General features: G+C 44.9%; 1 protein-coding gene across 17 annotated transcripts in view; it reads right to left on the bottom strand.

The window, feature by feature from the left end:
* The window catches only part of RREB1 (ras responsive element binding protein 1), a 173,082-nt gene that overhangs the window by 59,716 nt on the left and 91,430 nt on the right, over nt 1–21,936 (bottom strand). For 14 of the 17 annotated variants that reach the window (XR_011429472.1, XM_023624405.2, XM_070244061.1 and 11 more), the window contains 4 exons: nt 10,067–10,184; nt 6,235–6,357; nt 5,393–5,605; nt 620–709 (listed from right to left, as the gene is read on the bottom strand). Coding sequence is in view for 16 of the 17 variants with exons in the window: in XM_023624405.2 (XP_023480173.2) it covers nt 620–709; nt 5,393–5,563 (261 nt within the window). In the remaining variant the exon portion in view is untranslated. The remainder of the gene's footprint in view (nt 1–619; nt 710–5,392; nt 5,606–6,234; nt 6,358–10,066; nt 10,185–21,936) is intronic. The other 3 variants (XM_070244064.1, XM_070244058.1, XM_070244059.1) reach the window with 1 other exon arrangement.

Below are 21,936 nucleotides of genomic sequence, written 5' to 3'. Positions count from 1 at the left end.
GAGGAAAGCCAAAAGAGATCCCAAATCAGGTAAATTCCCTGTTGCATGACCAAGTTTATAGCAATATAAAGAAAAGGGGTCTATACAATCTCACTGTACTATAAGGAGATTTGGTTCATACTGAAAAGTTACGTATGAAGAAAAGTCTTCAGTTATATGTGGTCAGTTAACCAGATGTTTGCTAAATTCTGTAAAGGTATGCTGTGTTGACCTGGGACTTTGTCACAAAAACATGGACACGCAAAACTTATTTCATAACCACCTGTCAAAATTATTACAATATTAAATCTAAATTAAACAGGGCCACAGGGGGCTAGAGACAGGGGGCTGGCCTGGTGGTATAGTGGTCAAGTTCACACGCTCTGCTTCAGTAGCCCAGGGTTCGTGGGTTCAGACCCCAGACACAGACCTACACACTGCTCATCAAGCCATGCTGTGGCAGCGTCCTACATACAAAATGGAGGAAGACTGGCAAGGATGTTAGCTGAGGGACAATATTCCTCACCAAAAACACAAAAACAAAAAACCCACAGCCACAATTCATTCATTAAGATCAAATCACCTTGCCCTCTCTTAATAAAGAATGATTTAAAACAAAAATATAAAAGCAGCAGCAAACCTGACGAATGTGCATAGTTAACTGATGCTGTGTAGTGCAAATCTTTTCACACAGGGGACAGTTATAGGAAGACTTCTCCTCTTTCGTTTCCTGAAAAGATACAATAAAAGGGAGGATCAATTTCAACTCATAGTAAACTCATGCCTCTTGTTTCTGTTACAAGCACCTGTGACTCAAGAGCTGTAGCCATTAAACAGCAGAGAGCATGGGCTCTGGAGCCTGTCTGGGTATGATCCTGGGCAAGTCACCATCTTGTCTGCCCACAGGTTCCTCGTTTGTAAGAAGGGAAAAATAATAGCTCCTACCACGTCACATGGCGATGAGGATTAAATCAATTAACAGGCATAGCACTAGAACAGTGCCTGGGTACAGGTAAGTGCTCAATAAGTATTAGTGTTCTGTTAGACAGACACCATTGAATTAATCATCAGTGATGGTGAAAAACTAAGCATCAAGTGACGGCAGAGTTAGAAAAGGAATCTATTTCTCTCTAAGTCCAACCCAGGCTCCAGTCACTATTTTCTACCTCGTCTTGAGACCTCCAAGAACACATGAGAGGTAATGAAGTTCTCATGACAAAAACCCACCCTCAGAATGATAGGAGACCTCACTGCCCAGCTGTGTGCCCAATGGGCCTCAACACGACCCTTTTACTTGCTGCTAGCACTTGCTTGACACCGCTCATAAATAATAAATAAAAATGCTGCCCCCGTTGAACTGTATGTGACAGGGAATGAAAACCCAAACTGAAGATTTCCACAGAGGGTGACAAAAGAACTAGATCACTACTTGGCGAGGTGGCTCACTTTGTGTTCCCTCAAAACACACAGGACAGGCTTCCTTCAAGCAATATATTCTACCATTTTAAGGAAAAGGACAAGGTCCTTCACTAACCATATGCTACAGCTCCTCTTTCCAAGTAAGTCATAGAGAGTTGCCATGGATGTGACCGCCATCACATCCTCACCCTCAGTCCCCAAGCACCACAGGTCTCCATCCTCACCCTCAAAACTAACAGGATCAAGGCTTAGACACCTTTCCCAGGAATTTGGAATTGAGGTGCTTAGAGACTAAGATCAGTAGAATCACCTGGGGAGCTTTCCGAAATACAGATTTCTAGAACGGACTCATGACATGCTGAATTAGAATCAGTGGGAGTGGGGGTAGTCAAAGGCAGAAATTGGTTTGTTTCCTAAGCTCCCCAGGAGATGCTAATATGTGCCCAGGTTTGGGGATGACTAAATTAGTAAGTCAGGTTATCATGAGCACTTGAATTGGAAGTTCATGTAGAGTTGGGGCTGGACCCAGCACTGGGGTCAGCTCAAGCCATGAGAATGCAGCTGGGGAAGACACTGGTGCTGGAAGCGGGAGACCAGGTAGCCTGAGAAAGACAAAGCCATCGTCTCTAGGGCTGGACACTTGGGTGTCTTTTCAATAGACTTCTTTTCACCTGCACTCATTTGAAAGAGTTTCTGTTCCTTGAAAATAATACCAATTATTGAGCACTTACTATGTGCTAAACGCTGTATGTACAGAAATGTAAATTTTTTCACAGCCACTATTGCAGAACCCATTTTCTAGATAAGGAAACTGGGGTAGAGAGAGGCTAGTAATCTGCCCCAAACCAGAGAGCTATTAGACCCAGGATTAAAAGGCAGGCCAGGTGCTCGACAGCCCATGCCCTAAACCACTATGCTATATAAGTCTGACCAAAAAAAGGATTAACCCCAAGGCACATAAAGGAAACACTCTTGTGGTTGGCTCATGAGAGATGATGAAAATAAAAGTCACCCTGAAGACTATAAAAACAAATGGCACCATAAACCAGACGGGTGGAGTGAATGCACGATGATGTCTGGTACGTAGCTGCCTGCACTGGTTCTCTCTCACTCCTCCTGAAAGACTAACCAGCCTCACTGTAAGCAATACAAACCCTTCTCTAGTCTGTGGCACTGGGTCTGAGAACTAGGTCTGCTACACATTTTCTTCACTCTCAAATTTTAAAAAATTACAGATCAGAACTCTAAGGAAGTTGACTAACCTAGAGACAGGTAAAAAAACCTCACCCAGTCATCCATACACTTCCACTCCACTCAGAGGTATACTGTGTGTGCGTTCGTGAGGGGAGTAGGGGTGTCAGACCTCAGCCCATTCTACTACAATCAGAATGGAGCTGGCCAAGAACCACCAAACAGGAAAACCAAAAACAAACGAAGTAACAACAAAATAAGAGCACTCACTCTAATGATGAGGGATATCTCATAGCCAGGCCAAAACTCAGTCTCTAGGGTATTTTTCTTAAATTATTAGATTAGTGATAATATATATTTAAAAAATTTTTTTTAAATAAAGGGTCACTGGTAGGCCATAAATAAATGTTAAAAAGCCAGGCCTCCAAGTGGCCAGCCTCTTGAGGAGGCAATTTAAAAAAAAAAAAAAAATCATCTTGCATTCACCTTGAGGTAGAACCCAGACATACTGGGAAGCTCTGGGGCTGACTGGTACCGCCTCTGGGGTTGATCATGAACTGGACCCCAAACACTCTCTGAGGCTGACAGTGACCCACTGCAGACCACAATACGGGTCCACAAAATCCATCATGGTCTGAGAGTTCCAAGAAAGTTTGTAGACTTACGTTTAATTTTTAAAAACAAACCAAACAGAAGAGAGAGCGCCATGATGCTGGAAGAGGCCCCAGTGGAGAATTGAGAATCCAGTTATTGCAGCCATGCTGGTGGAAGGAGCACATTTCCTGAGCTGACAGATAAAATTAGCAGCTAATGTGATAACTAACCCTTCCATAATGAAACAATTTGGCACCCTTGTCAGCGTCCAGCTGTGGCTAATCTGTCCTGGAAGTCAATGCTAGCATTGATGGGGCTTCTCCCCAGGGCCTCCTCTCTTGGTCCTCCCCATCCACTCACAGCTAAGATGCTGCACACTCTCCCCCAGGGTATTTTGGTTTCTTTTTCAATGCACTGTCATTCTCCTGGTACCCTGGCCCAGACTTCCCTTTCAAAAACTAAACCAGTGCGGTGAAGAACCCTGGAGGACACAGAAGGTAGACGAAAAATGGCCCAGGCACATCTGCACCGTTTGCTTCCCATACCTGGAGAGCAACTTCCACTTAAATGCAGAGATAAGGTACTGTGGGTCCCCTCCATGGATCTGCCTACTATCTCTGAACCACTGGGAAGGGACCAGAGCCTGGGCTTGGGCCAACTCTGCCTGTGCTGGGGCAATGCTGGGCTATTTAAGGAAGAGTTCGTCCCTACCCACTCCACTTTTTCCTGGTAGAACAGAGGAGAATGAGGAGACAATGACCTCATCTATCTCATCATCCAGAAATGTTTGACACCTGACACAGTACCTGGCTGGAAGTAGGAGCTGGGTATATATTATGAAATGGGTGGATGGATGGAGAGATGGACAGATAGATGGATGGATAGACAGTCATGTGAGAGTGGAAATAAACCTTTTCTATCCAGAGCTAGTGCTCCTTCTTGACCCAGGCCACAGTCATACAGGCTGAGTATTTTCTCAGGTACCCATAGGAAGAGAGGCACGTGGAGAAAAAGGAAAGAAGAGAAAAAGATATCAGTGCTCCAACCCTAAAACATCATTTAACTTTGTCAAGTCTTCAGCCTTGAGAAAGGTGTGGAGAAAACAGACTCTCTCTTATGCTACTGGAGGGGTGTTAGGCTGGCACAACTTTTCCTGGAGGGCAAGTTGTATCAAAAGCCTTAACTAATGTTCTCCTTCTAAGAATTTACAGAAAACCATCATAGATGTGCTCAGATAATTCTGTATAAGGATGGTCACTACAGGATTATTAATAAAAAAGAAAATTAACTCACAAAAACCCAACAGATTTACTTTCCTGCCCATCTCTGGTATCTAGACAAACTCACAAGACTGCCTTTTCCTGGAGGGTTTGGTATAATCCCATTAAATCAGTTAAACCAAAACTAAACAAGGAGTATCAGTTCACATTATATGGATTCAGAGAAGAAATGAGAACTATTTGCCCCCTGCCTCATTCCTCCAGCTTTGTTGAACATGTTACTAATGGGATAGCAACACCTTTCCAAGTGCCCCATTTGTAACTAATTAAAAGATTCATCTTATTTCCCAATGGAGGAGACGTGGACTTCTATAACATCATTAATCCTTTCAATCCTTGCCCACCCATTTTCTTTCCCACTTCTCTTGATCTGATGCCCACTAAAAACTCAAAGAGGACTAAATCTCATCTTAAGTGGAATTCTCTGGAGCCAAATTCTGTCCTTTGTCAAGGATGGAAGAAAGGCGCACAGCAGCTCCAGCACAACCAGAACTTATTTGCTACCTAACCTGAAGACACTTAAAAAAAAAAAAATCAAGGGGGTGGCTTTGAAAACCCAATCAACTGGCAGTGTGAATAAGGAAATGAACCAAGTAACAGAAGAGGAACATGTCAAGTTCTTTGCCTTGGCCATCCCATGAATGAAGAAAGTCTGCATTCAAATCAAGGTATGGGGCACGGAATAAGGGCGCTTTGACCAATAGCGACACCAGAGCACAGAAAATTTTCTCCATGAAAAGAAACTGACATAAGCTATGAGAAGTTCACTCTTGAAAAACGATTATGGCCTCTGGGTATGTCTGTTTAGATGTGAACAAATCCAAGGTTTTATCTTAGGAAGCTGGGGCTCGCTCAAGGGAACATCCTTCTCCCAACGGTCTCAGAGACTGAAACCATCAGACATCAACACCTAGCACACAAAAGCTTACCTGGTTCCTTCTGCCAATCCGATTTGGTCCTGGAGGCTTCGTGGGGGACTTGATGCTCTGGGGGCTCCCGCCATTCTCGGCAACCTTCCCTACACTCATTACTGCTGACATCATGGTGTTGACGGAAGACAAGTCTGAACCTTCCAAGCCAACGGGCGAACTTGACGTCATTGGGACAAGCGTTTAAGCTTCTAAGAAGCCTCTGCCATAGAACTGAAAATTGGAAATTGCCCATGTGATCACCAGAAAGTTTAGGCTTCTGTCAGAGCCAAGCGGCACTGGCCATGGCTGTCATAACTAACTGTAAGTCAGGTCAAAATGCCTAAAACCCTTCTTCCTCAGTTCCAGCTGACACTTGTGCCATAATGATTTAAGCTTTCATCTAAATGAAGTGTTGTCATACCAAAGACTAAACTTGCTGCCTTTCTGAGTGTATGCCACCGACACAACTCAGAAAGCCACCTGAGGCAGGTGTCTTTGTCTTTCCTAATCTTTCATTAGACAGAGAGTGGGAAAGGCTAAGCCAATAATCAGAAAGCCCAGGAGATGCCATGCGGCCAGAGCCCTTCTAATAACCTAACTCATTTACTTCTACGTGAATGTTCTAGACCTAACAACTAACGATGAGAATCTTCAGGTTTCACTTAACTTTACTGCTACAATACAGTGATTTTAATGGGAAGCCCAAATTGTATAAGACAATTGAGAAGCCAATCCTACCAGAATTATAACCAAATTTCAAATCAGCATAAAAAAGATGTTTCTTAAAAGATACAAGTAGGTAATATACCTATACCCCAGAAAATGGACAGAAGAGAAACCAAGCCCCCACTGCCAATTACCTCCATTTTCTGCCCCAATTGATATACTATGAGATTTTCCCCTGCTATAGCTATCATCCACGTGGAGTAGGAAATGAGTCTGTTCACTTCTTTTTTTTCTTCTCTTAGTAAGTCTCGTTGACACTGGAAGGGAAGCAAAGGCAAAAAGATTCAGTGAATGTCTTTTCACTTAGTGAAGAAAAACTGAAACCATTTATTTGCCCTCATCTCAGACCACCGTATTCACGAGAATACAGGGAGCACAAATGAGAGGTGATTTCTAAGTCGTCTTCTTCTTCCAAAACCACATTCTGTGGTTGTTTTTCAACCTTAACTGATGTTCCCTACAGAGCTGTCACCCTCACTCCCAACAGCCAAAACGATTTTGTGGTATTTTACTTTCTGAAGCTCATATTTATACACATACACTGAATTTTCTTTAATACTCTACCCCAGTCCCTCACAAGGACTCCCAGACTCCCACTTGACCCACCTCCCACCTCTACCTAAAAGTGACCGAAGAAAAGGCGGTAAAGGAATTCACTAAAGGTTCATAGTCTAGAAGGTATTAGGTCAAACCTAAAAGGAACCTGCTAATATGAATAAAATGACTAAAGGAAAACTACAGCCATGGCCATGTCAAAATTTACTTCTGCCAGCCTTTTCTAGTTACAGTCCTTGCAAATGGAAGTACTATGGTTGTAAGTATGGCCAGAAATGAGTCTACAGGTAAACCTTTTCCCACATTTTATCTGGGAAGATATTCTACAGCTAAAGCGCTGCCAGTAAGCCACATACCCTGTTATCCCACAGCATGCATTAATAAATTCTACAAGTCTACAACGGCAGCCTCAACTACAGCTCATTATCTCAGCAGCAAAATGAATGCTCAGGAACAACACCAGAAAGAACATGATTTCTTGTGGTTTCCTCCTTCCACTTTAGGGAACATGACCTAGGAGATGACACATGGTAGCAGCCAGAGCAGCTATAAATGTGTCCTGCAGCAGAGCAGGAAAGGCCTGGGGATATGACTTTATTAAATGAGCCTGCCATCAGCTGAGAATTCCCAAGCTAAAATCTTACCAAAAGAGCCGAAGAGAATCTCAGGAACAGTACTTTTCTTGTCAAGAGACAAACTGTGCCTTCCTTGTTAACAGACATTTTGAAGATAGGAACCTAATGGTTTTCCAGAGGGTAGTAAAAGGACTAACTACAGAAACATACAACTGAAGACAACTGAGCCAGCCTCACCCCTCACATCTTCCCCATAAAGAGACGACAGCTATGTCTAGAATTAAAGAAAACATCAGGGGCTGGCCCCGTGGCCAACTGGTTAAGTTCACATGCTTTGCTTCGGCGGCCCAGGGTTTCGCTGGTTCGGATCCTGGGCACGGACATGGCATCGCTCATCAGGCCATGCCGAGGTGGCATCCCACAAGCCACAACTAGAAGGACCCACAACTAAAAATATACAACCATGTACTGGGGGGCTTTGGGGAGAAAAAGGAAAAATAAAATCTTTAAAAAAAAAAAAAAAAGAAAAAAAAAAATCAAACTGCTGACTTTCCACGAAGTTTCCTGAAGCTAGACGTCCATTTAAACTTATTAAAAACTGTGCTTCAACTTCCTGTTTTTAACTGTCTTTGAGAGTTTATTTGGGAGATTTCTCTCTAGGAAGAAACATGTGACCTAAGTATTAAGTATGCACACACGTAAGTGTGCACACATACACACGCCATTTTCTTGATGGATTTCTAACAAAAGTTTCATCAGTTCCCTAGAACTATTGTAATCAATCGGGATATAATTATTTGTTTGATTCAAATAAGTGGATACCTTCAATACCAAACTCATCTTATTCTTTTAAATGCATTTCCCCCATAGTTTTAATGTACAGCAAATGATAAAATAACTGACTAGAAATCTTCTTTATTGCAATTATGTCAGTAAAAAGAAAGTTAGCCTTTCTACCGATTTATAAGTCAGAGTTAAGAAGATGAGCTTACTTTTGTCCTATTATTACATTTAGAAAAGAAAAAGGTGATAGAATTGACTTAAATCTGGGAACAGGTTAAACACCTTTAGGACCAAATGTAAAATTATGTCACAAAAAATAGATTCTATCATTGAATAGGGAAAGAAAATGGAGAGGAGAGAAACAGACAATACAAAAATTAACAAACATATATTCACTAAACAGAGCCAAATTGCCAGTTAAGAAATTTTATCACAGTCACTGTAACATCAAAGATACATTCTTGCAAACTACCTAAGTATCTTAAATGTACAATACCAGCAATTGTCATGATCGCTAATCAACATAAAGGCTGAAAACTGCAAGGGCCTATGCCAACTGGAAAAAGAGAAAAGTCATGGAAACTTGTTGTTTCCCATCTTGTCTGGACAGGAAGGCATTTGCTAAATTTATTTCCTGCTTTAGGATAAAGTGTAAAGTGTGACACTACCCACTGATGATGCCAAGATCACCTACATTTACTTCCTTTTCTTAGTTTAAGTGTAAGTAAACAGCAGTATTTTTTTAAGAGACTCTTCTCATCTCTGATCAGAAAGTGCAATTAACAAAATGAAATTTACAGCTACACGTTTCAAAAGAAGAACAGAGTCAACTGGACTCCTCCCTGAAAAGCTGTTTCAAAACCAACCCAAACCAGCCCCTTGGAGCTATTACAAGATTTTACTCCAGTCTGCTCTTGTGTCTTACTCTTGAGTTCTCTCTCTGGGATGATGGAGCAGAGAAGAAGGCAAAGAATCTAGTGTGAAACACAATGTAGCTCATTGTTTCATGTTAGAAAAAAAAAATCCACCTTAACATTAAGGTGCATCTGTGGGCTAATTTATCCAGAAGTCAATTGGCCAGTATTAGTCAAGTCTACCTAACCCATGCCTGACCCTGGACTGTACTGGGGCAATAACCCAACCATCTGATAATCCATCTCAGGGGGGGATGAAAGACAAGTTTAACAATTTAAGGTCCTTACAAAGCATATTTTTCTTTATGGATATTCATAGTCTTGGTATTTTCATTCTCTTCTTTGTTCCCTGACACTATCCTATTCAACAGCCCCACCATTGCAAATAATAATAATAATAATAATAATAAACAAAATAAAAACAAAAACCACTGGCCCTATTCTAATACAATCTCCAACTGGAACCAGAGAGGACTGGGAACCCTGATGAAGCTCTCAAAGTCACAGATATGAAAAGAAATGGTCGTCTTCATTGAATGGCCAAGTGGACTGGCCTAGTGTTTCAGGTTTTTTTGTGGGGGGAGATTAGCCCTGAGCTAACATCTGCTGCCAATTCTTCTCTTTTTGCTGAGGAAGACTGGCCCTGAGCTAACATCGTGCCCATCTTTCCTCTACTTTATATATGTGGGACGCCTGCCACAGCATAGCTTGCCAAGCGGTGCCATGTCCATACCCGGGATCTGAACTGGCAAACCCCGGGCCACTGAAGTGGAAGGTGCACACTTAACGGCTGCGCCACCAGGCCGGCCCCCATGGTGTTCCAGTTTTTACCAAACAGTCTGAATCTGGGGGTGGGAAGGGAGAAGCAGGCACTGGGGATGTCTTAAGCGTTGTTTCCTTGAGACAAACACTAAGCACTCCTTCCGAAATTTCTCATCCCACACCTCAGGCCCATTAGATCAGGAAGAACTAGCCATACACAGTTACAATTTCACTGTGGTTGTGCATCAAAGCCTCTGAAGGATCTGGAGAAGAAGGAGGGCAACTCAAAGAGAATGTGGTGAGGGAGAGGAGGGGCCAGGAAGACTCAACACTCAGTGCTATTGTGACTCAAGGAAAGTCAATCATGTTTAACTGACCTGTTTTCTTCGTCTTATCAAGCTGGCCCTCCTTACTGAGGAGCTGGCGCTGGCCAGGCCCAAACGTGGGCGGGGTCACACCTCAAAGCCACCACCTCTGGAGCAGAGTCGGAGCAACCTACAAAAATGAGAAAATGTGACATTAAGAGGGAGTCAAGACCAGAAATGATCCTGTCTCTCCATTTTCTCCACTTAACACCACTCGGAATCACAAATTAAGGACAAGAGAACATTTGCTATCCCCTGCCTGCACTTATAAGTAAGCTTCCAGTTCCTACATTGATTCTACCCAGAGTCAGCTGAGCAAGAGGGACTAGAGTCAGGTGTCCCTTAGACAGACAGGAATCCCCAAAACACGCTCCAACAACGTAGACGGCAACATCACCCATGAATGCTTGGATCACTGGCTCCAGGTGGAGCTTTGAGCATCTGAATGGCATGCTAATAGCAGAGGCTGACGGACGCCAGGATAAGGGGAAGAGAAGAACAAGACAGCAATAAGTGCTGTCAAAGACAGACAGGAAAAAAGAAGAGAGCCGAAGAAAGTAAAAAATATGGAACTAAACAGTCCCTCAACGTAAAGGAGATATTATTACATCTTTTCCTGAATGATGAGGGAGTGTCCATAACACAGCTCAAAAAGGACCAAAGCAAATCTTTTCCTTTCTAGAGGGAAGATTACAGAAAATTTCTCAAACTACATACGGCCTTCAAGAGTTTGAGAAAGTCTGCTCTGGGGTGCCAGAGGCCTCAAATCCTGACCTGGGAGAAAGCTGTGTTTGGCCCTCTACAAAGTCAGAAAAAACTGGAATGCAGCATTTCGCAGAGCTACAAGCCTCAGTCACATTCTCTCGGTCTCTGAAAACAGCATCCTGTAGCTAAACTGAAGAGTGCAAAACTGGGAGAAGACTAAAGAAGTGAAATAAACTGCCACGTGGACAAAACCTGTCAAGAAAGATTTGCATGGCGTTATTTTCTCATTTTTTATCCCCTTTCAGAGTGTCTGGAGGAAAGCTGCCCAATCATGTCACACACCCCGTTATCATCTTGAATCTTACTCACTTTGTCCACACACAGTTATTGAGCACTGAAGGCAGGCAAACCCCTGCTAGACCGGTCTGTTGGGGTGAGAAGGCCCCACCAACTCTTTCTATGAGAAGCAGCTCAACAATTTCTGACACTGTAAACAGTTTCTCACTCTTTATATCTCATTGGTTCAATTGCTCCATCATTTTTCTTTGCCCCTTTCTCTTTTGAAAAGTTCTTTGTATTTTGAATGAAGTATCAAGAAATAAGGAGAAACTCATAGAAACAGTGATCTCTTAAGCCTAGAGGAACCCTTATTACAACCCAGAAATTCTCAGTGTTTCTTGGTGGCAAGACCCTCCTTGAGGATCTGATGAAAATTATGGACCTTCCCATAGAGAAATGCACAGAACTCTACATCCAGCATTTTCCTTCAGCATCAAGAGGGTCAGGGACCCCAGAAGTTCATCCCAGGATAAGTAGGATAAAAATACTGGTTTTACTTGATATGGAAGCCACCTTCCTTTTAAACTATGAATCTAGTCAATTTTATTTAAAATTCCTATGAGGTTTCAGAAATACACAGACAAAACATCCTTTGAGATTATCCCCATTCATCCAAACTTAAAAGATGCCTAAGGTGAAACTAAACACTGAAAAAAAAAAAAAAAAAAAAAAAGCAAAGTTTCCCTCTGTTATTATTTATTTTTTATTTAATGGCAAATTTTATTAGGAAGCCTGGAGAGAAAGAGCTCCATAGTTTTTTTTTTCTAGAAACTGCCAAGATCTCCGAATAAGTAAAGTTAACTACAGTTCTATACACAGTTAATAAAAACACATCAGAGAGACAAGTCTCTGGAATTAAAATTTTTTCAGAATCTTACCAAGAATCTTATTAAAATTTGGACTCGCTCCTTCCCATCATTTAGAAAAGATACTGTGAGAAGTCCATCAAGTAATCTCCTCAATATACACAGGGAACCAAGGGGAAGAGAGGGCCAACCTGACAGACATGACCCTGAAGCTTCCATCCTCTGATCTTGGCTGTAAATGATTTGGATATTGAGAATATCTTGCAATGAAGCTGAGTAACAAGAGCCACTACCCTGCTTGTGTTGGTTCCACCAGGTCCGAAGGATTCACAGAACTCAGAGAGTGGAAAATACAGGACAGTTCCTGGAAGAAAATTCAAGATACCCCTTACTTCTATCACCACTGCCTCAGAAAAAGAAAGAAAGAAAGAAAAGACCAGTGAGGAGAGGCTGTGTCCTAGAATATGACTCCTGTAGGGGAAATGTGACAGAACATAGGCTGGGAAGTTGGAGGGGTGGGTCTCGGGGCTCCTGAGGGAAGATGCTGCATTTCTGCATTTGCATTCCCACACAAGCTCTGCCCAGATCCAGTGGAAGCAGGCTAACTTGAAGAGGGCAGAGGTCCATCACTGAGGATGAGGGGGAGGGGAAGATCAGCCCCCAGCCTTTGAGGAGATAAGCGACAATGCTATGCAAAGCCAGAAAGAAAAGATTAAGGAGCCCATCTCCAGGTCCAACAAGATAGCAAAGAAGAGATGAAAGATAAGAGGTAAGATGGTCTAGAAACAAAGCTTTCCAGCTTCTGAAAACGTGGAGGATTTGGAATGAAATCTAAAATCTGTCCTAAGGCCCCCAGGAAGGATGGGGTAAGTTTTGATGCATGGGATGACAGTAGATGCCCCCAGACAATGTTACAGTGAGCTTTACAACACTGAACCAGGATAGGATAGGCACAGTGCAGAGCCTACACAGATGTCTGCTAATACTTGGGATGCTGGATCCACTGACTGGAACAGCCTAACTGGCTAGTTCTGGCCAACCCAAAACAGGCTAAAATAGTCTGAGTTAAGAGGAGTTCAGATACTAAAATGCTCTGAATTACCACAAAGCTTAACAAGCAGCAAGGAAGCAAGGACATCTCTGAAGGACAGCCTGAGGCAGAGAGGAACTATTCTTCCTCAGTCTTGGCTATGCCAGAGACAAAACCAAACCAGACTAGTGTCCCACCCGAGCAATGGCTGCTCTCCCCTGCCTGCAAAGCTCAGGGCAAAACCATCTCAATACCCAGGACAACCTCGCTAGTGCTCTGAAGGCTAAGACAGCTGTGATGACAGCTCTGAGTTCCAGGAAGTTGATGTGTTTCTCGGCTTAGGGTTCACTCTATGCCTTGGATAGGGCGGCAACCCGTGCAAGTCACCCTCCCTGCTCACTGGCACGGACCTTGGTCAACTGGAGAGAGCCTTGGAGTGTCACGTAGAGCATTCGAGCAGGCCTGGCACAATCAGGCACCATGAACTGCTCCAGCCAGTTCTGGATCTTCCCCCTTGGGTGAGGTGGGACCACTAAGCAGAGAGGGATGCACCCCTTGGCACAGACCACGTTCAAGACAGCAAGGTGCGGAGGGGACCCAAGACCACGTATGTGGGCCTCCCTGACTTGGGTTGTCTTCTGATTTCCACCTCAATACTACAGGAAGTGTTCAGACTTTTTAAATTGCTATTCAAAGCCCTCCATGCTCTGGCCTCAGTTTACCTTCTGGCCATCTTGCCCACCAGTCCCCACAGCTACCTCTCTGTTCAATTATTTCCCCTAGAACATCCACCTGGACTCCTCTCCCCATTCCATCCCTCAGGGGCCACTTTCCACATGCAGGTTTCCTGATTCCCACTCACCCAAGGCTCTTTGTTTCAAACTCTATCTCTGTAGTAGTAGTATTAGTAATAATAATAATAGTATTAATAGTAATAATAATGTTTTTGAACACTCCGTGCCACATACTAAGTGTATTATCTCATTTAATCCTCTATGAGGATCAGTCCCACTGTACAGATGAGAAAACTAAGAGTAGGGGTTATGTAACTTGCCCCCAAGATCAGGGTGGTAGAGCAAAGTGAATCCAGTTTTTAACCTCTGTTAAGTTTCTTTTGGACAAAATTTGCAACTCCTGGCACAGGGCTTGAGAGAATAGATGCACTCCCTCCGTCATGTTCTCTGACTTCTAACAATCATACTGAGTCACTTCTGCCCCGACAGATGGCTCAGCGCCTGGCCTCCCATGTCCGCCTGTTTCTAGGCAGGAAAAAGGAGCTCTCTCCTCCCACCTTTACCTCTGCCTTCCTCTCTCTGGCAGGAGGCTTGATTGGACTTCCACCTCAAACTAGAAAGTTCACTGCACAGGGCAAGAGTTTGCAACCACTCACTGCCCTTGTTGTATAAAGCAATGGGGAACGCCACGTCCTACACTCTTGTGTTCTAAAAGTAGCCAGCAAGCAGACTGGAGGGAAGCCACTCAGCTCTGCCTGAAATCCCAAACAGCCCAGTCCTGTCGGAATGGCTGGCTCAAACTGACCCACCGATGTAAACTCAAGCTCAGAAGTGACCTGTGTCCTCTGGGTCACTTCTGCTTCCATGGAAATTGAATGCAGACCTGGAGCAAGAGGAAGCTCTAGACAAGGGGGCCCACACTCTCAGGTCCTGAGTTCCAACAAGGTGTGTGTGTAGTAATGGGGGGGAGTGGGGGTAAGAGATAGACAGCATAGAGGGTGGGGAGTGAGTAGCCAGAACTGCACAGATCAAGAATTAAGCAAACACCATGCAAAGGAAATCTTACAGTCTAATCTAGTCAGCGAGAAGTTAACTACTACTGACCCTCCAAAACAGCCACCCCAAAGAGCAGTCCCTGTCCAGCAGCATCATGGACCTTTGTGAGAACTGCAGATTCTCAATATACATAAGTCACTACGTTGTACACCTTAAACTTACACAGTACTCTATGTCAATTATATCTCAATAAAACTGAAAGAAAAAAGAAATTCATATTCTCAGGCCCCACCCCAGAATTACAGCATCAGAAACTCCTCCGGGTGTGGGCCCTGCAGTCTTGCTAGCTCCCAGGGGATTCTGATTCAGCCTTGAGAACCAGAACTTGTCTTTATACAGGATTCTGAAAGAAGGGTGACACAAAACCAAGGATCTCCCTGAAAAACTTTCCTTCCATGAAGATTTGGAAGGAGCCACTGGTTTATCACACCCCCAGAGCAAAAATCCAGGTGCTAGAGCAGAGACTCAGATGCCAGTTCTAATTGAGCTTTACTTATCATAATAAAACAATAATAAATAAAGGGGAGGGGTTAAGATTAATCTATGAGGGCCTACTGAGCTTCCTCAGGAACAGGAATGGGTCAAATATGAGCTCCAGACAGGGCAGGGCCAGCCGGCAGTGCACAGGAAGCAAAACCACTCAGCCCGGGCCTCTACGTGGCTCTGGATCCTCAAAGCCATCTCTCCAGCAAAAAGCATTTCTCAAGCTTGTGTCACTAGTGGAAAAGCTCCCTTGAGGGTGCCATGGGATGGTCTCTAATGCTGAGCCCTTCAGCCAGGATTTCTGATGGCTCTGGATACCCACATGGTCCCCCCAAATCTCTCCCCTTCTCTGCTGTTCCAGGGCAGTAAATGTACCACAAGAGGCGGGTGAGGAGGAAGAGTTAGGGAGAATGACTCCGAGGGAAGGCAGCCCTACAGCTCCCCTCACAGCCTCAGAACTAGTTCACTGTCTGCTGGAGCTGGTCCCTCAGTGGGACCCATGGATGAAAGAGAACTGAACGGAGATCATCCCTACAGCCTAGGCGGCTGTCCCTTACTGATTATGTTTCACGTACCCAGTGGCGACCAGGAATATCGCAGTTGATGCTACTTTTCAAAAGGAACATTCAGGGGGGGCTGGCCCCGTGGCCGAGTGGTTGAGTTCGCGCGCTCTGCTGCAGGCAGCCCAGGGTTTCGTTGGTTCGAATCCTGGGTGCAGACATGGCACTGCTCGTCAGACCACGCTGAGGCAGCGTCCCACATGCCACAGCTAGAGGAACCCACAACGAAGAATAGACAACTATGTACCGGGGTGCTTTGGGGAGAAAAAGGAAATAACAAAATCTTTAAAAAAAAAAAAAAAAAAAAAAAGGAACATTCAGGGGCTGGTCCCATGGTGGAGTGGTTAAGTTCATGTGCTCCACTTCAGCGGCCTGGGGTTTATTGGTTTGGATCCTGGGCGTGGACATACACACTGCTCATCAAGTCATGCTGTGGCAGTGTCCCACATAGAAGAACTAGAATGACTTACAACTAGGATACATGATTATGTACTGGGGCTTTGGAGAGAAAAAAAAGAGGAAGATTGGCAACAGGTGTTAGCTCAGAGCCCATCTTCTTCAAAAATAGCAAAAAAAAAAAAATACGCCATGAACATTCACACATTCACTGTTGTTAGGTAAGGGGACATCTTAATATTCAGTAAAGTGTGGGGGCAAGGAGGGGCTTAGGGCTGAGGGACCGCTTCTCTCTTAAAAATAAAAACCACTTGGATGTTTTAATTGTTACATTACATAGAATTTCAGCAGGGAGGCAAGTGTTGACTCGGAAGACAGGCTTCTTGCTTAACAAACTTATCTATGTGAGTCAGATTAAATTTACTATTTACAATATGAACTGCTGGAAAGGTGGAGAGATTTTTCTGGTACAGGCAAGATAAAACCATCCTATGGTACCCCATCGTTCTTCCTGCATCTCTCCACAGGGCTCTTGGCTTCTTTAGAGTGAGGAAATGGGACAAAGTCTTGATTATAAGCTTTTCTGTCGGTAAACAAGACTGTGAAGAAGCTGACTCCACTCCTTGCAGCCCTTCTCCAGGGAGCATGTCTTACTGACAGGATCTAACTACTGCCAGACTCATGAAGCCAAGACGCAGCTGCTACATAGCAGCCATTTGTTACCCAGGGCCCTGCTCTTCCAGGAGGGGCTACAGCGGCCCTCAGTACGTGGCCACGTCCCTCTCCCTAGGTGAGCCAGTCTTTTCTTAAACACTGTTTTTCTGCCTGGCCACCAGGATCTGGTATTTCATCACCTTCTTGCCCAACTTAGTAGAAACCTGTATGGTTCTCTACTCTGCCTGAGGAAGCCAGTGAGAAAGGGGGCAGGTGGCCAAGAAGGCCTGAATAAGGGAGCGCTCACACTGGGCAGAGGGTCCACCAGGCCCCCTCACCTACCCCAGGGGCAGGGCAGAGTCTTCTAGGCTTAGATGTGTCACTAAGAGTGCCCACCCTAAAAATCTGCTCTCCTGGCTTATCGGGAAAGGGTGGAGAGAGGCTTCCACATCACACCTTGGCTGAAGAATTTAAAAATAGAAAAGGATATTGCTTTAACAGAAAACAGGATTTAAATCAGAGTATGTCAGAAGTCTAGTATATATCCAATTACATGCCTTGCAGAGTACCCCTTCCCAGTAACTAGGGGGCATTAGCTATTTGTGACAAACTCTGGGCCAGAAAATGTGTTAGGCACTTTACACACATTTAATCCTTCCCCAAATCCCACAAGGTAATGATCAGATTATTTGCTGGATATTACACAGCTCTTAAGGGCAGGACCAAGATGCTAGCTAGGGGTTGTCTGACTCCAAAATTCTTGTACTTTCTGCTGCACCACAAAGAGGATCATTGAAAAACCATTCAGAGAAGGGTCATTAGCAAACCAGAGGACTAGGAGACCAAGTCCAGGGGAAAACAAGAAGTGGCTGAAGGAACCAGAGATGCTGAGCCCACTGAAGAGAAAGAACAGGAGACACACAAGGTGGGCCGAAAACACCTAAAGGCCTGGCACGTGAAAGGGGGGCACACTCCCATGTGTTCACCACAGCAGGAACGACGTTTGGGTACAGGGCACAAAGAAGCCGGTCTGGAACTCCATAATTCTCTACACCAGAGCTTTGAACAACTAGAGCTGTCCACAGATGTCACAAGGCCCCAGGGGTAATGAGTTTGCTGCCCCTGGGAGTATTCATGCAGAGGGTGGATAACCATAACTCAGTCCTGCAGTGGGTGGTAACCAAATCAGATCATTCTTCTGACTTCCAGATTGTGTACTTCTAAGAGGACAGTCCCTTTTCCATAATACTGTAAGATTCAGAAGCACGCACCAGGAGAACAAACCACAGCAGTGTAACTTAAAGAGCATGAGATGTGGAGTCTTAAACCTTGGACTGGAAATTCAGCTTGCCACCAATGGAGCAACTTTAAGTTTCAGAGCCTCAGCTCTCTCATCTGGAAAATGAAGCTAATACTAGCTCTCCTTAACTTACAGTACAGAAATCAAAGGACTATTCATTAGAACACTGCAAATGGTATAGCAACCCCCAGTATGAGCTACTGATGCTATTTACCTCCCAACGTTCCAGTCTATGTGGCCCCTGGGCTGGCTCTGCCCAGCTCCTCGATTCACCCACGGACCTCCCCTATTGCACTGCCAAAGCTTTGAGGGCAAGGGACAGTTTGATGACTTTTAAAACAAAATTCTGCTCCAGCCTCCAAGATTAGTAACGAAATACAAATATAATTTAGCTTATGACAAATGCAATCCCACTGACAATAAGGAGCAGAACAGCTGCTGCCACACTTGCAATGCTGTTTGGCGCCCAGGAAACAAAACCGCCTCAGATTCAGTTCCTGCTGAAACAAATCCTGGTCAGCTTGATATTTGCTTCATCAAGGAAGTCCTCACTGCTGGCTCCACAGGGACCTCACTCTTCCCCATATTCTCCATCACCTCCTCCCTCCCAGCTACAGAACCTGGACATACTGTGGCTGACACTCAGCAACTTGTTCCAGACTCTCAGGCAACTGGACCCTAGTCAGTGGATTGCTCTGGACACTCCTCTGAAGTAGATCTCAGTGACTCCAGTCACATTTACAGCTTTGGGAAGGAAGCTGGGGTAAAGTTCAGTAGCAGTTTGTAGAGCGTTTTAGGCAATATCCTGCAACTCTTTCACAGGCTCTGAGGTTGTGGGGCTGGCCTTCCCAGCATGCTCGGTAAAGGGTTGGCAGCAGAGGCTGCAGAAACAGGATTCTCTACTTTTCCCCTGAGGAGGAGCTGGACGCAAGCTAACCACCCCAAGGGCAGGTGGTTAACCTAGGATCTAGGCTTCAGATTCCCAGAATGGAGTCTGTGCAGGACGACACCCCTTAAAAAACTAAAATTACTTTGTGGAAGATAAAAGTGTTGTTCAAAATGCTTCTACCCTGACAGCTCAGAGAAGGCAGTGGAAGGAGGAGATCACATCTTTCCTTGCCCCCTGGAAAAGTGGTCAGCTGTGGTTGAAATTTCACAGTGGGTAATCAGACATTACAAACTGTCAGCTGAGAGTGACTGTGCTTGGTGAAATTACCATGCCCAAACGACCAGGAGCTCTGCCGGCCGCCCTCTGTGCCAAGTAACGGGTGACCTTTTTTTAACCTCTGTTTTGCCTTTAAGAAAATTATTCACCATGCTGTATCTATGAAGAAAAACAAATACTCTGAGATATAAGTGGTTGATAAGTGTTTATCACAAGCCAACCAACCAAAAACACTAGGAAGAAAATGGTGTTTCTTAAAGTAAACTGAGCGAAACCCAAAAGCTATTACAGGGCAGGATGGGGCGCTGGGAGGGAGGTGGCGCAGGGGGTCGGTTTCTGCCCAACACCCCCAGCACTAAGGAGCAGAGGCACCTCGGAGGGAAGGTGGCGTGTGGGGGCGATTAGAGCCATCCTGGAGCTGGAGCAAGTCTGACGCGCACAGTTCCTCTTGGCGTGTCTCCCCTAAGCCGCCGGGCGGTGATTAGTTCACGACAACTGCACTCCACCGGCTGTCTAATTGCGCTGCTGCTGCACCAACACAAAGGGCTGAGCCCCCCAGCCCAGCAGGGTCTGAAACAGCATAATGGGCCCAAAGCACACGGGTTCCTTTGGTCTGACTGAGCTCACATTCGCACTGACCACGACGAGGCTCTTCGATGTGGGTTCACATTTCACAATCCCCACCCTGAAACAGACAACCTCTTTGTAAGCTCCTAAACTTCTCCCCAAAGTTGCGAAGAACAGGAGGGAAAATCTAAAAGGGGAGATCAACACTAGTCTGACGGAACCCTTCTCTTAAACTCTCTCACACCTGCGTGATAATTCAGCCAGTACTAGAAGAAAACCTGAGAGGAGACAGACACACAGCTGAGAAATCAAGGATACTGGGTACACCATCACTGTGCGCACGGGGCTGTTCTGTTCATCTGCTCAGTCCAAGCACAGCCTGACACTTCCACCAGTCCCAATGGGTCAGAGACCTCCCCAGGGAAAATCTCTGGAGCACAAAGATTTGGAAGGGCAAACAGACACCAATTTAACTGAAGCAGTATGTAATGCAACATTTCCAGTCAAACGGACTCTGGGTTGAAAAAAGACCGGCCTCTACTAACATTTTCATGACATGAAAGTGTGTTCATGAAACCACGTCCTGCTTCTCAGATAGAGTTCCTTAACACACTTGCAATCATAAAGCTGAGGATCTCTTGCTCACCACCTCCATTTTACTTGAATGCCTGTGATAAAGGCACCTCCTGTTGTTCTAGAAGAACAACCCCACTCTTTCCTTTTATCTTCCCTTAACAGTTTGCCATCCAGTGATAGGAGGGGCCTCGCCTCCAACAGTCCGCACTTTTATCTCCTGCTGACCACGCAACAGCACGGAGCACAGGGCTGGATTTCCTGCAGCTCGCCTGGAGGGGCTGTTTGGCTTGTTTAAATATTACCGGCCTCCAGAACCCTGGAACAATGCCCAATCAACACCTACCCGGCATCCATTTCAGCTCCAACTTTAAAAGCTTCCAAGTCCAACCTACCAGCACTCCCTGCACCTCAGTGTGGGAGAGCCTTGATGCTTCCAAGAAAGAGAACTCACTCTCTGGGCTCACATATATATTTGCTTTCTGCCTGCAGCAAACATGAGAGCTATCTTCATCACAGTCCAGAAACCCCAGAAGTTAGTTACAGTAGCTCAAGGTAAACTCTGAGTTTATACCACCATTATTAAAATAATTCAGTAGCATTTAATAACATCCTCTAACCACTGGAACACAGAGCAGTACCCCATGTGCTTCCTTGGGTAAGCAAATGGCCTGTAATACATTGGCCCCCTCGTCTGCAGAGTGAGCACAGGCCATGATCTTTGAGTCCCTCCCAGGCCTAACTGTGTATGAGACTCAACCCTGCTGGGATGCCCGGGTGTTTTTATGTCGGGTCTCAAAAGCACTTCCACCTACCTAACACTATGAGCATTCCTGTGAATATCCAGCAACAAGAATAGCAGCAAACTCCACTCATTAGTGAATCAAGGTGTCTGTAGGATCATGTGCCACTAACAGCATGGGATGATGTGAGGGAGTTCCCACATCAGCGCACAGAGGACCCTGACTCCCTGTCATTCAAGGCCAGGAGTTCCACTTTCTTGGTATCACACCAGCATATGTGAAGTTAATGGGTTCAGAGGATGATAGGATCAGATGTTTAAAACAGTCCCCCAGAGTTCCTTTCTGGGCTGTAAGGAATCTTTCCAAAGTCAATTAAAGCAAAGAAAAACTCCCTTGCCTGAATATCTCTTAACCTTTTACAATCTCAGAGGTAAGAGGGCTAGGGAGGAGAAAGGAGACTGAGTGATAATAGTAGGCAAAGCCATGGGGAAAATGGTGGCAAACGAGAGACAGAAGCCAGGTTACAGATTAAATCCAGGACACCAACTTCTATGCCAACACTCCAAAACGAAGCTGGTATTTTTAGGATCTTTTTTTATGAGGCTAGATAGTAGAATGAAAAAAGGTGTGTAGAGAGCAGAGCAGCCATGCTGTCTTCATGCAAAATTGAGAACATTGCCTTCTGTGTGGCCCCTCTCCTATAGCCACAGGACTCAGCCCTGCCGTTAGCCCATCTGAGCACAGGAGCCAGCTAACCGGTTCAGCCCCACC

The sequence above is a fragment of the Equus caballus genome, chromosome 20 (genome assembly GCF_041296265.1).
Source record: "Equus caballus isolate H_3958 breed thoroughbred chromosome 20, TB-T2T, whole genome shotgun sequence".
NCBI lineage: Eukaryota > Metazoa > Chordata > Mammalia > Perissodactyla > Equidae > Equus > Equus caballus.
Note: the sequence above shows the minus strand (reverse complement) of the source record. Positions and strands in the feature narration are given on the sequence as shown.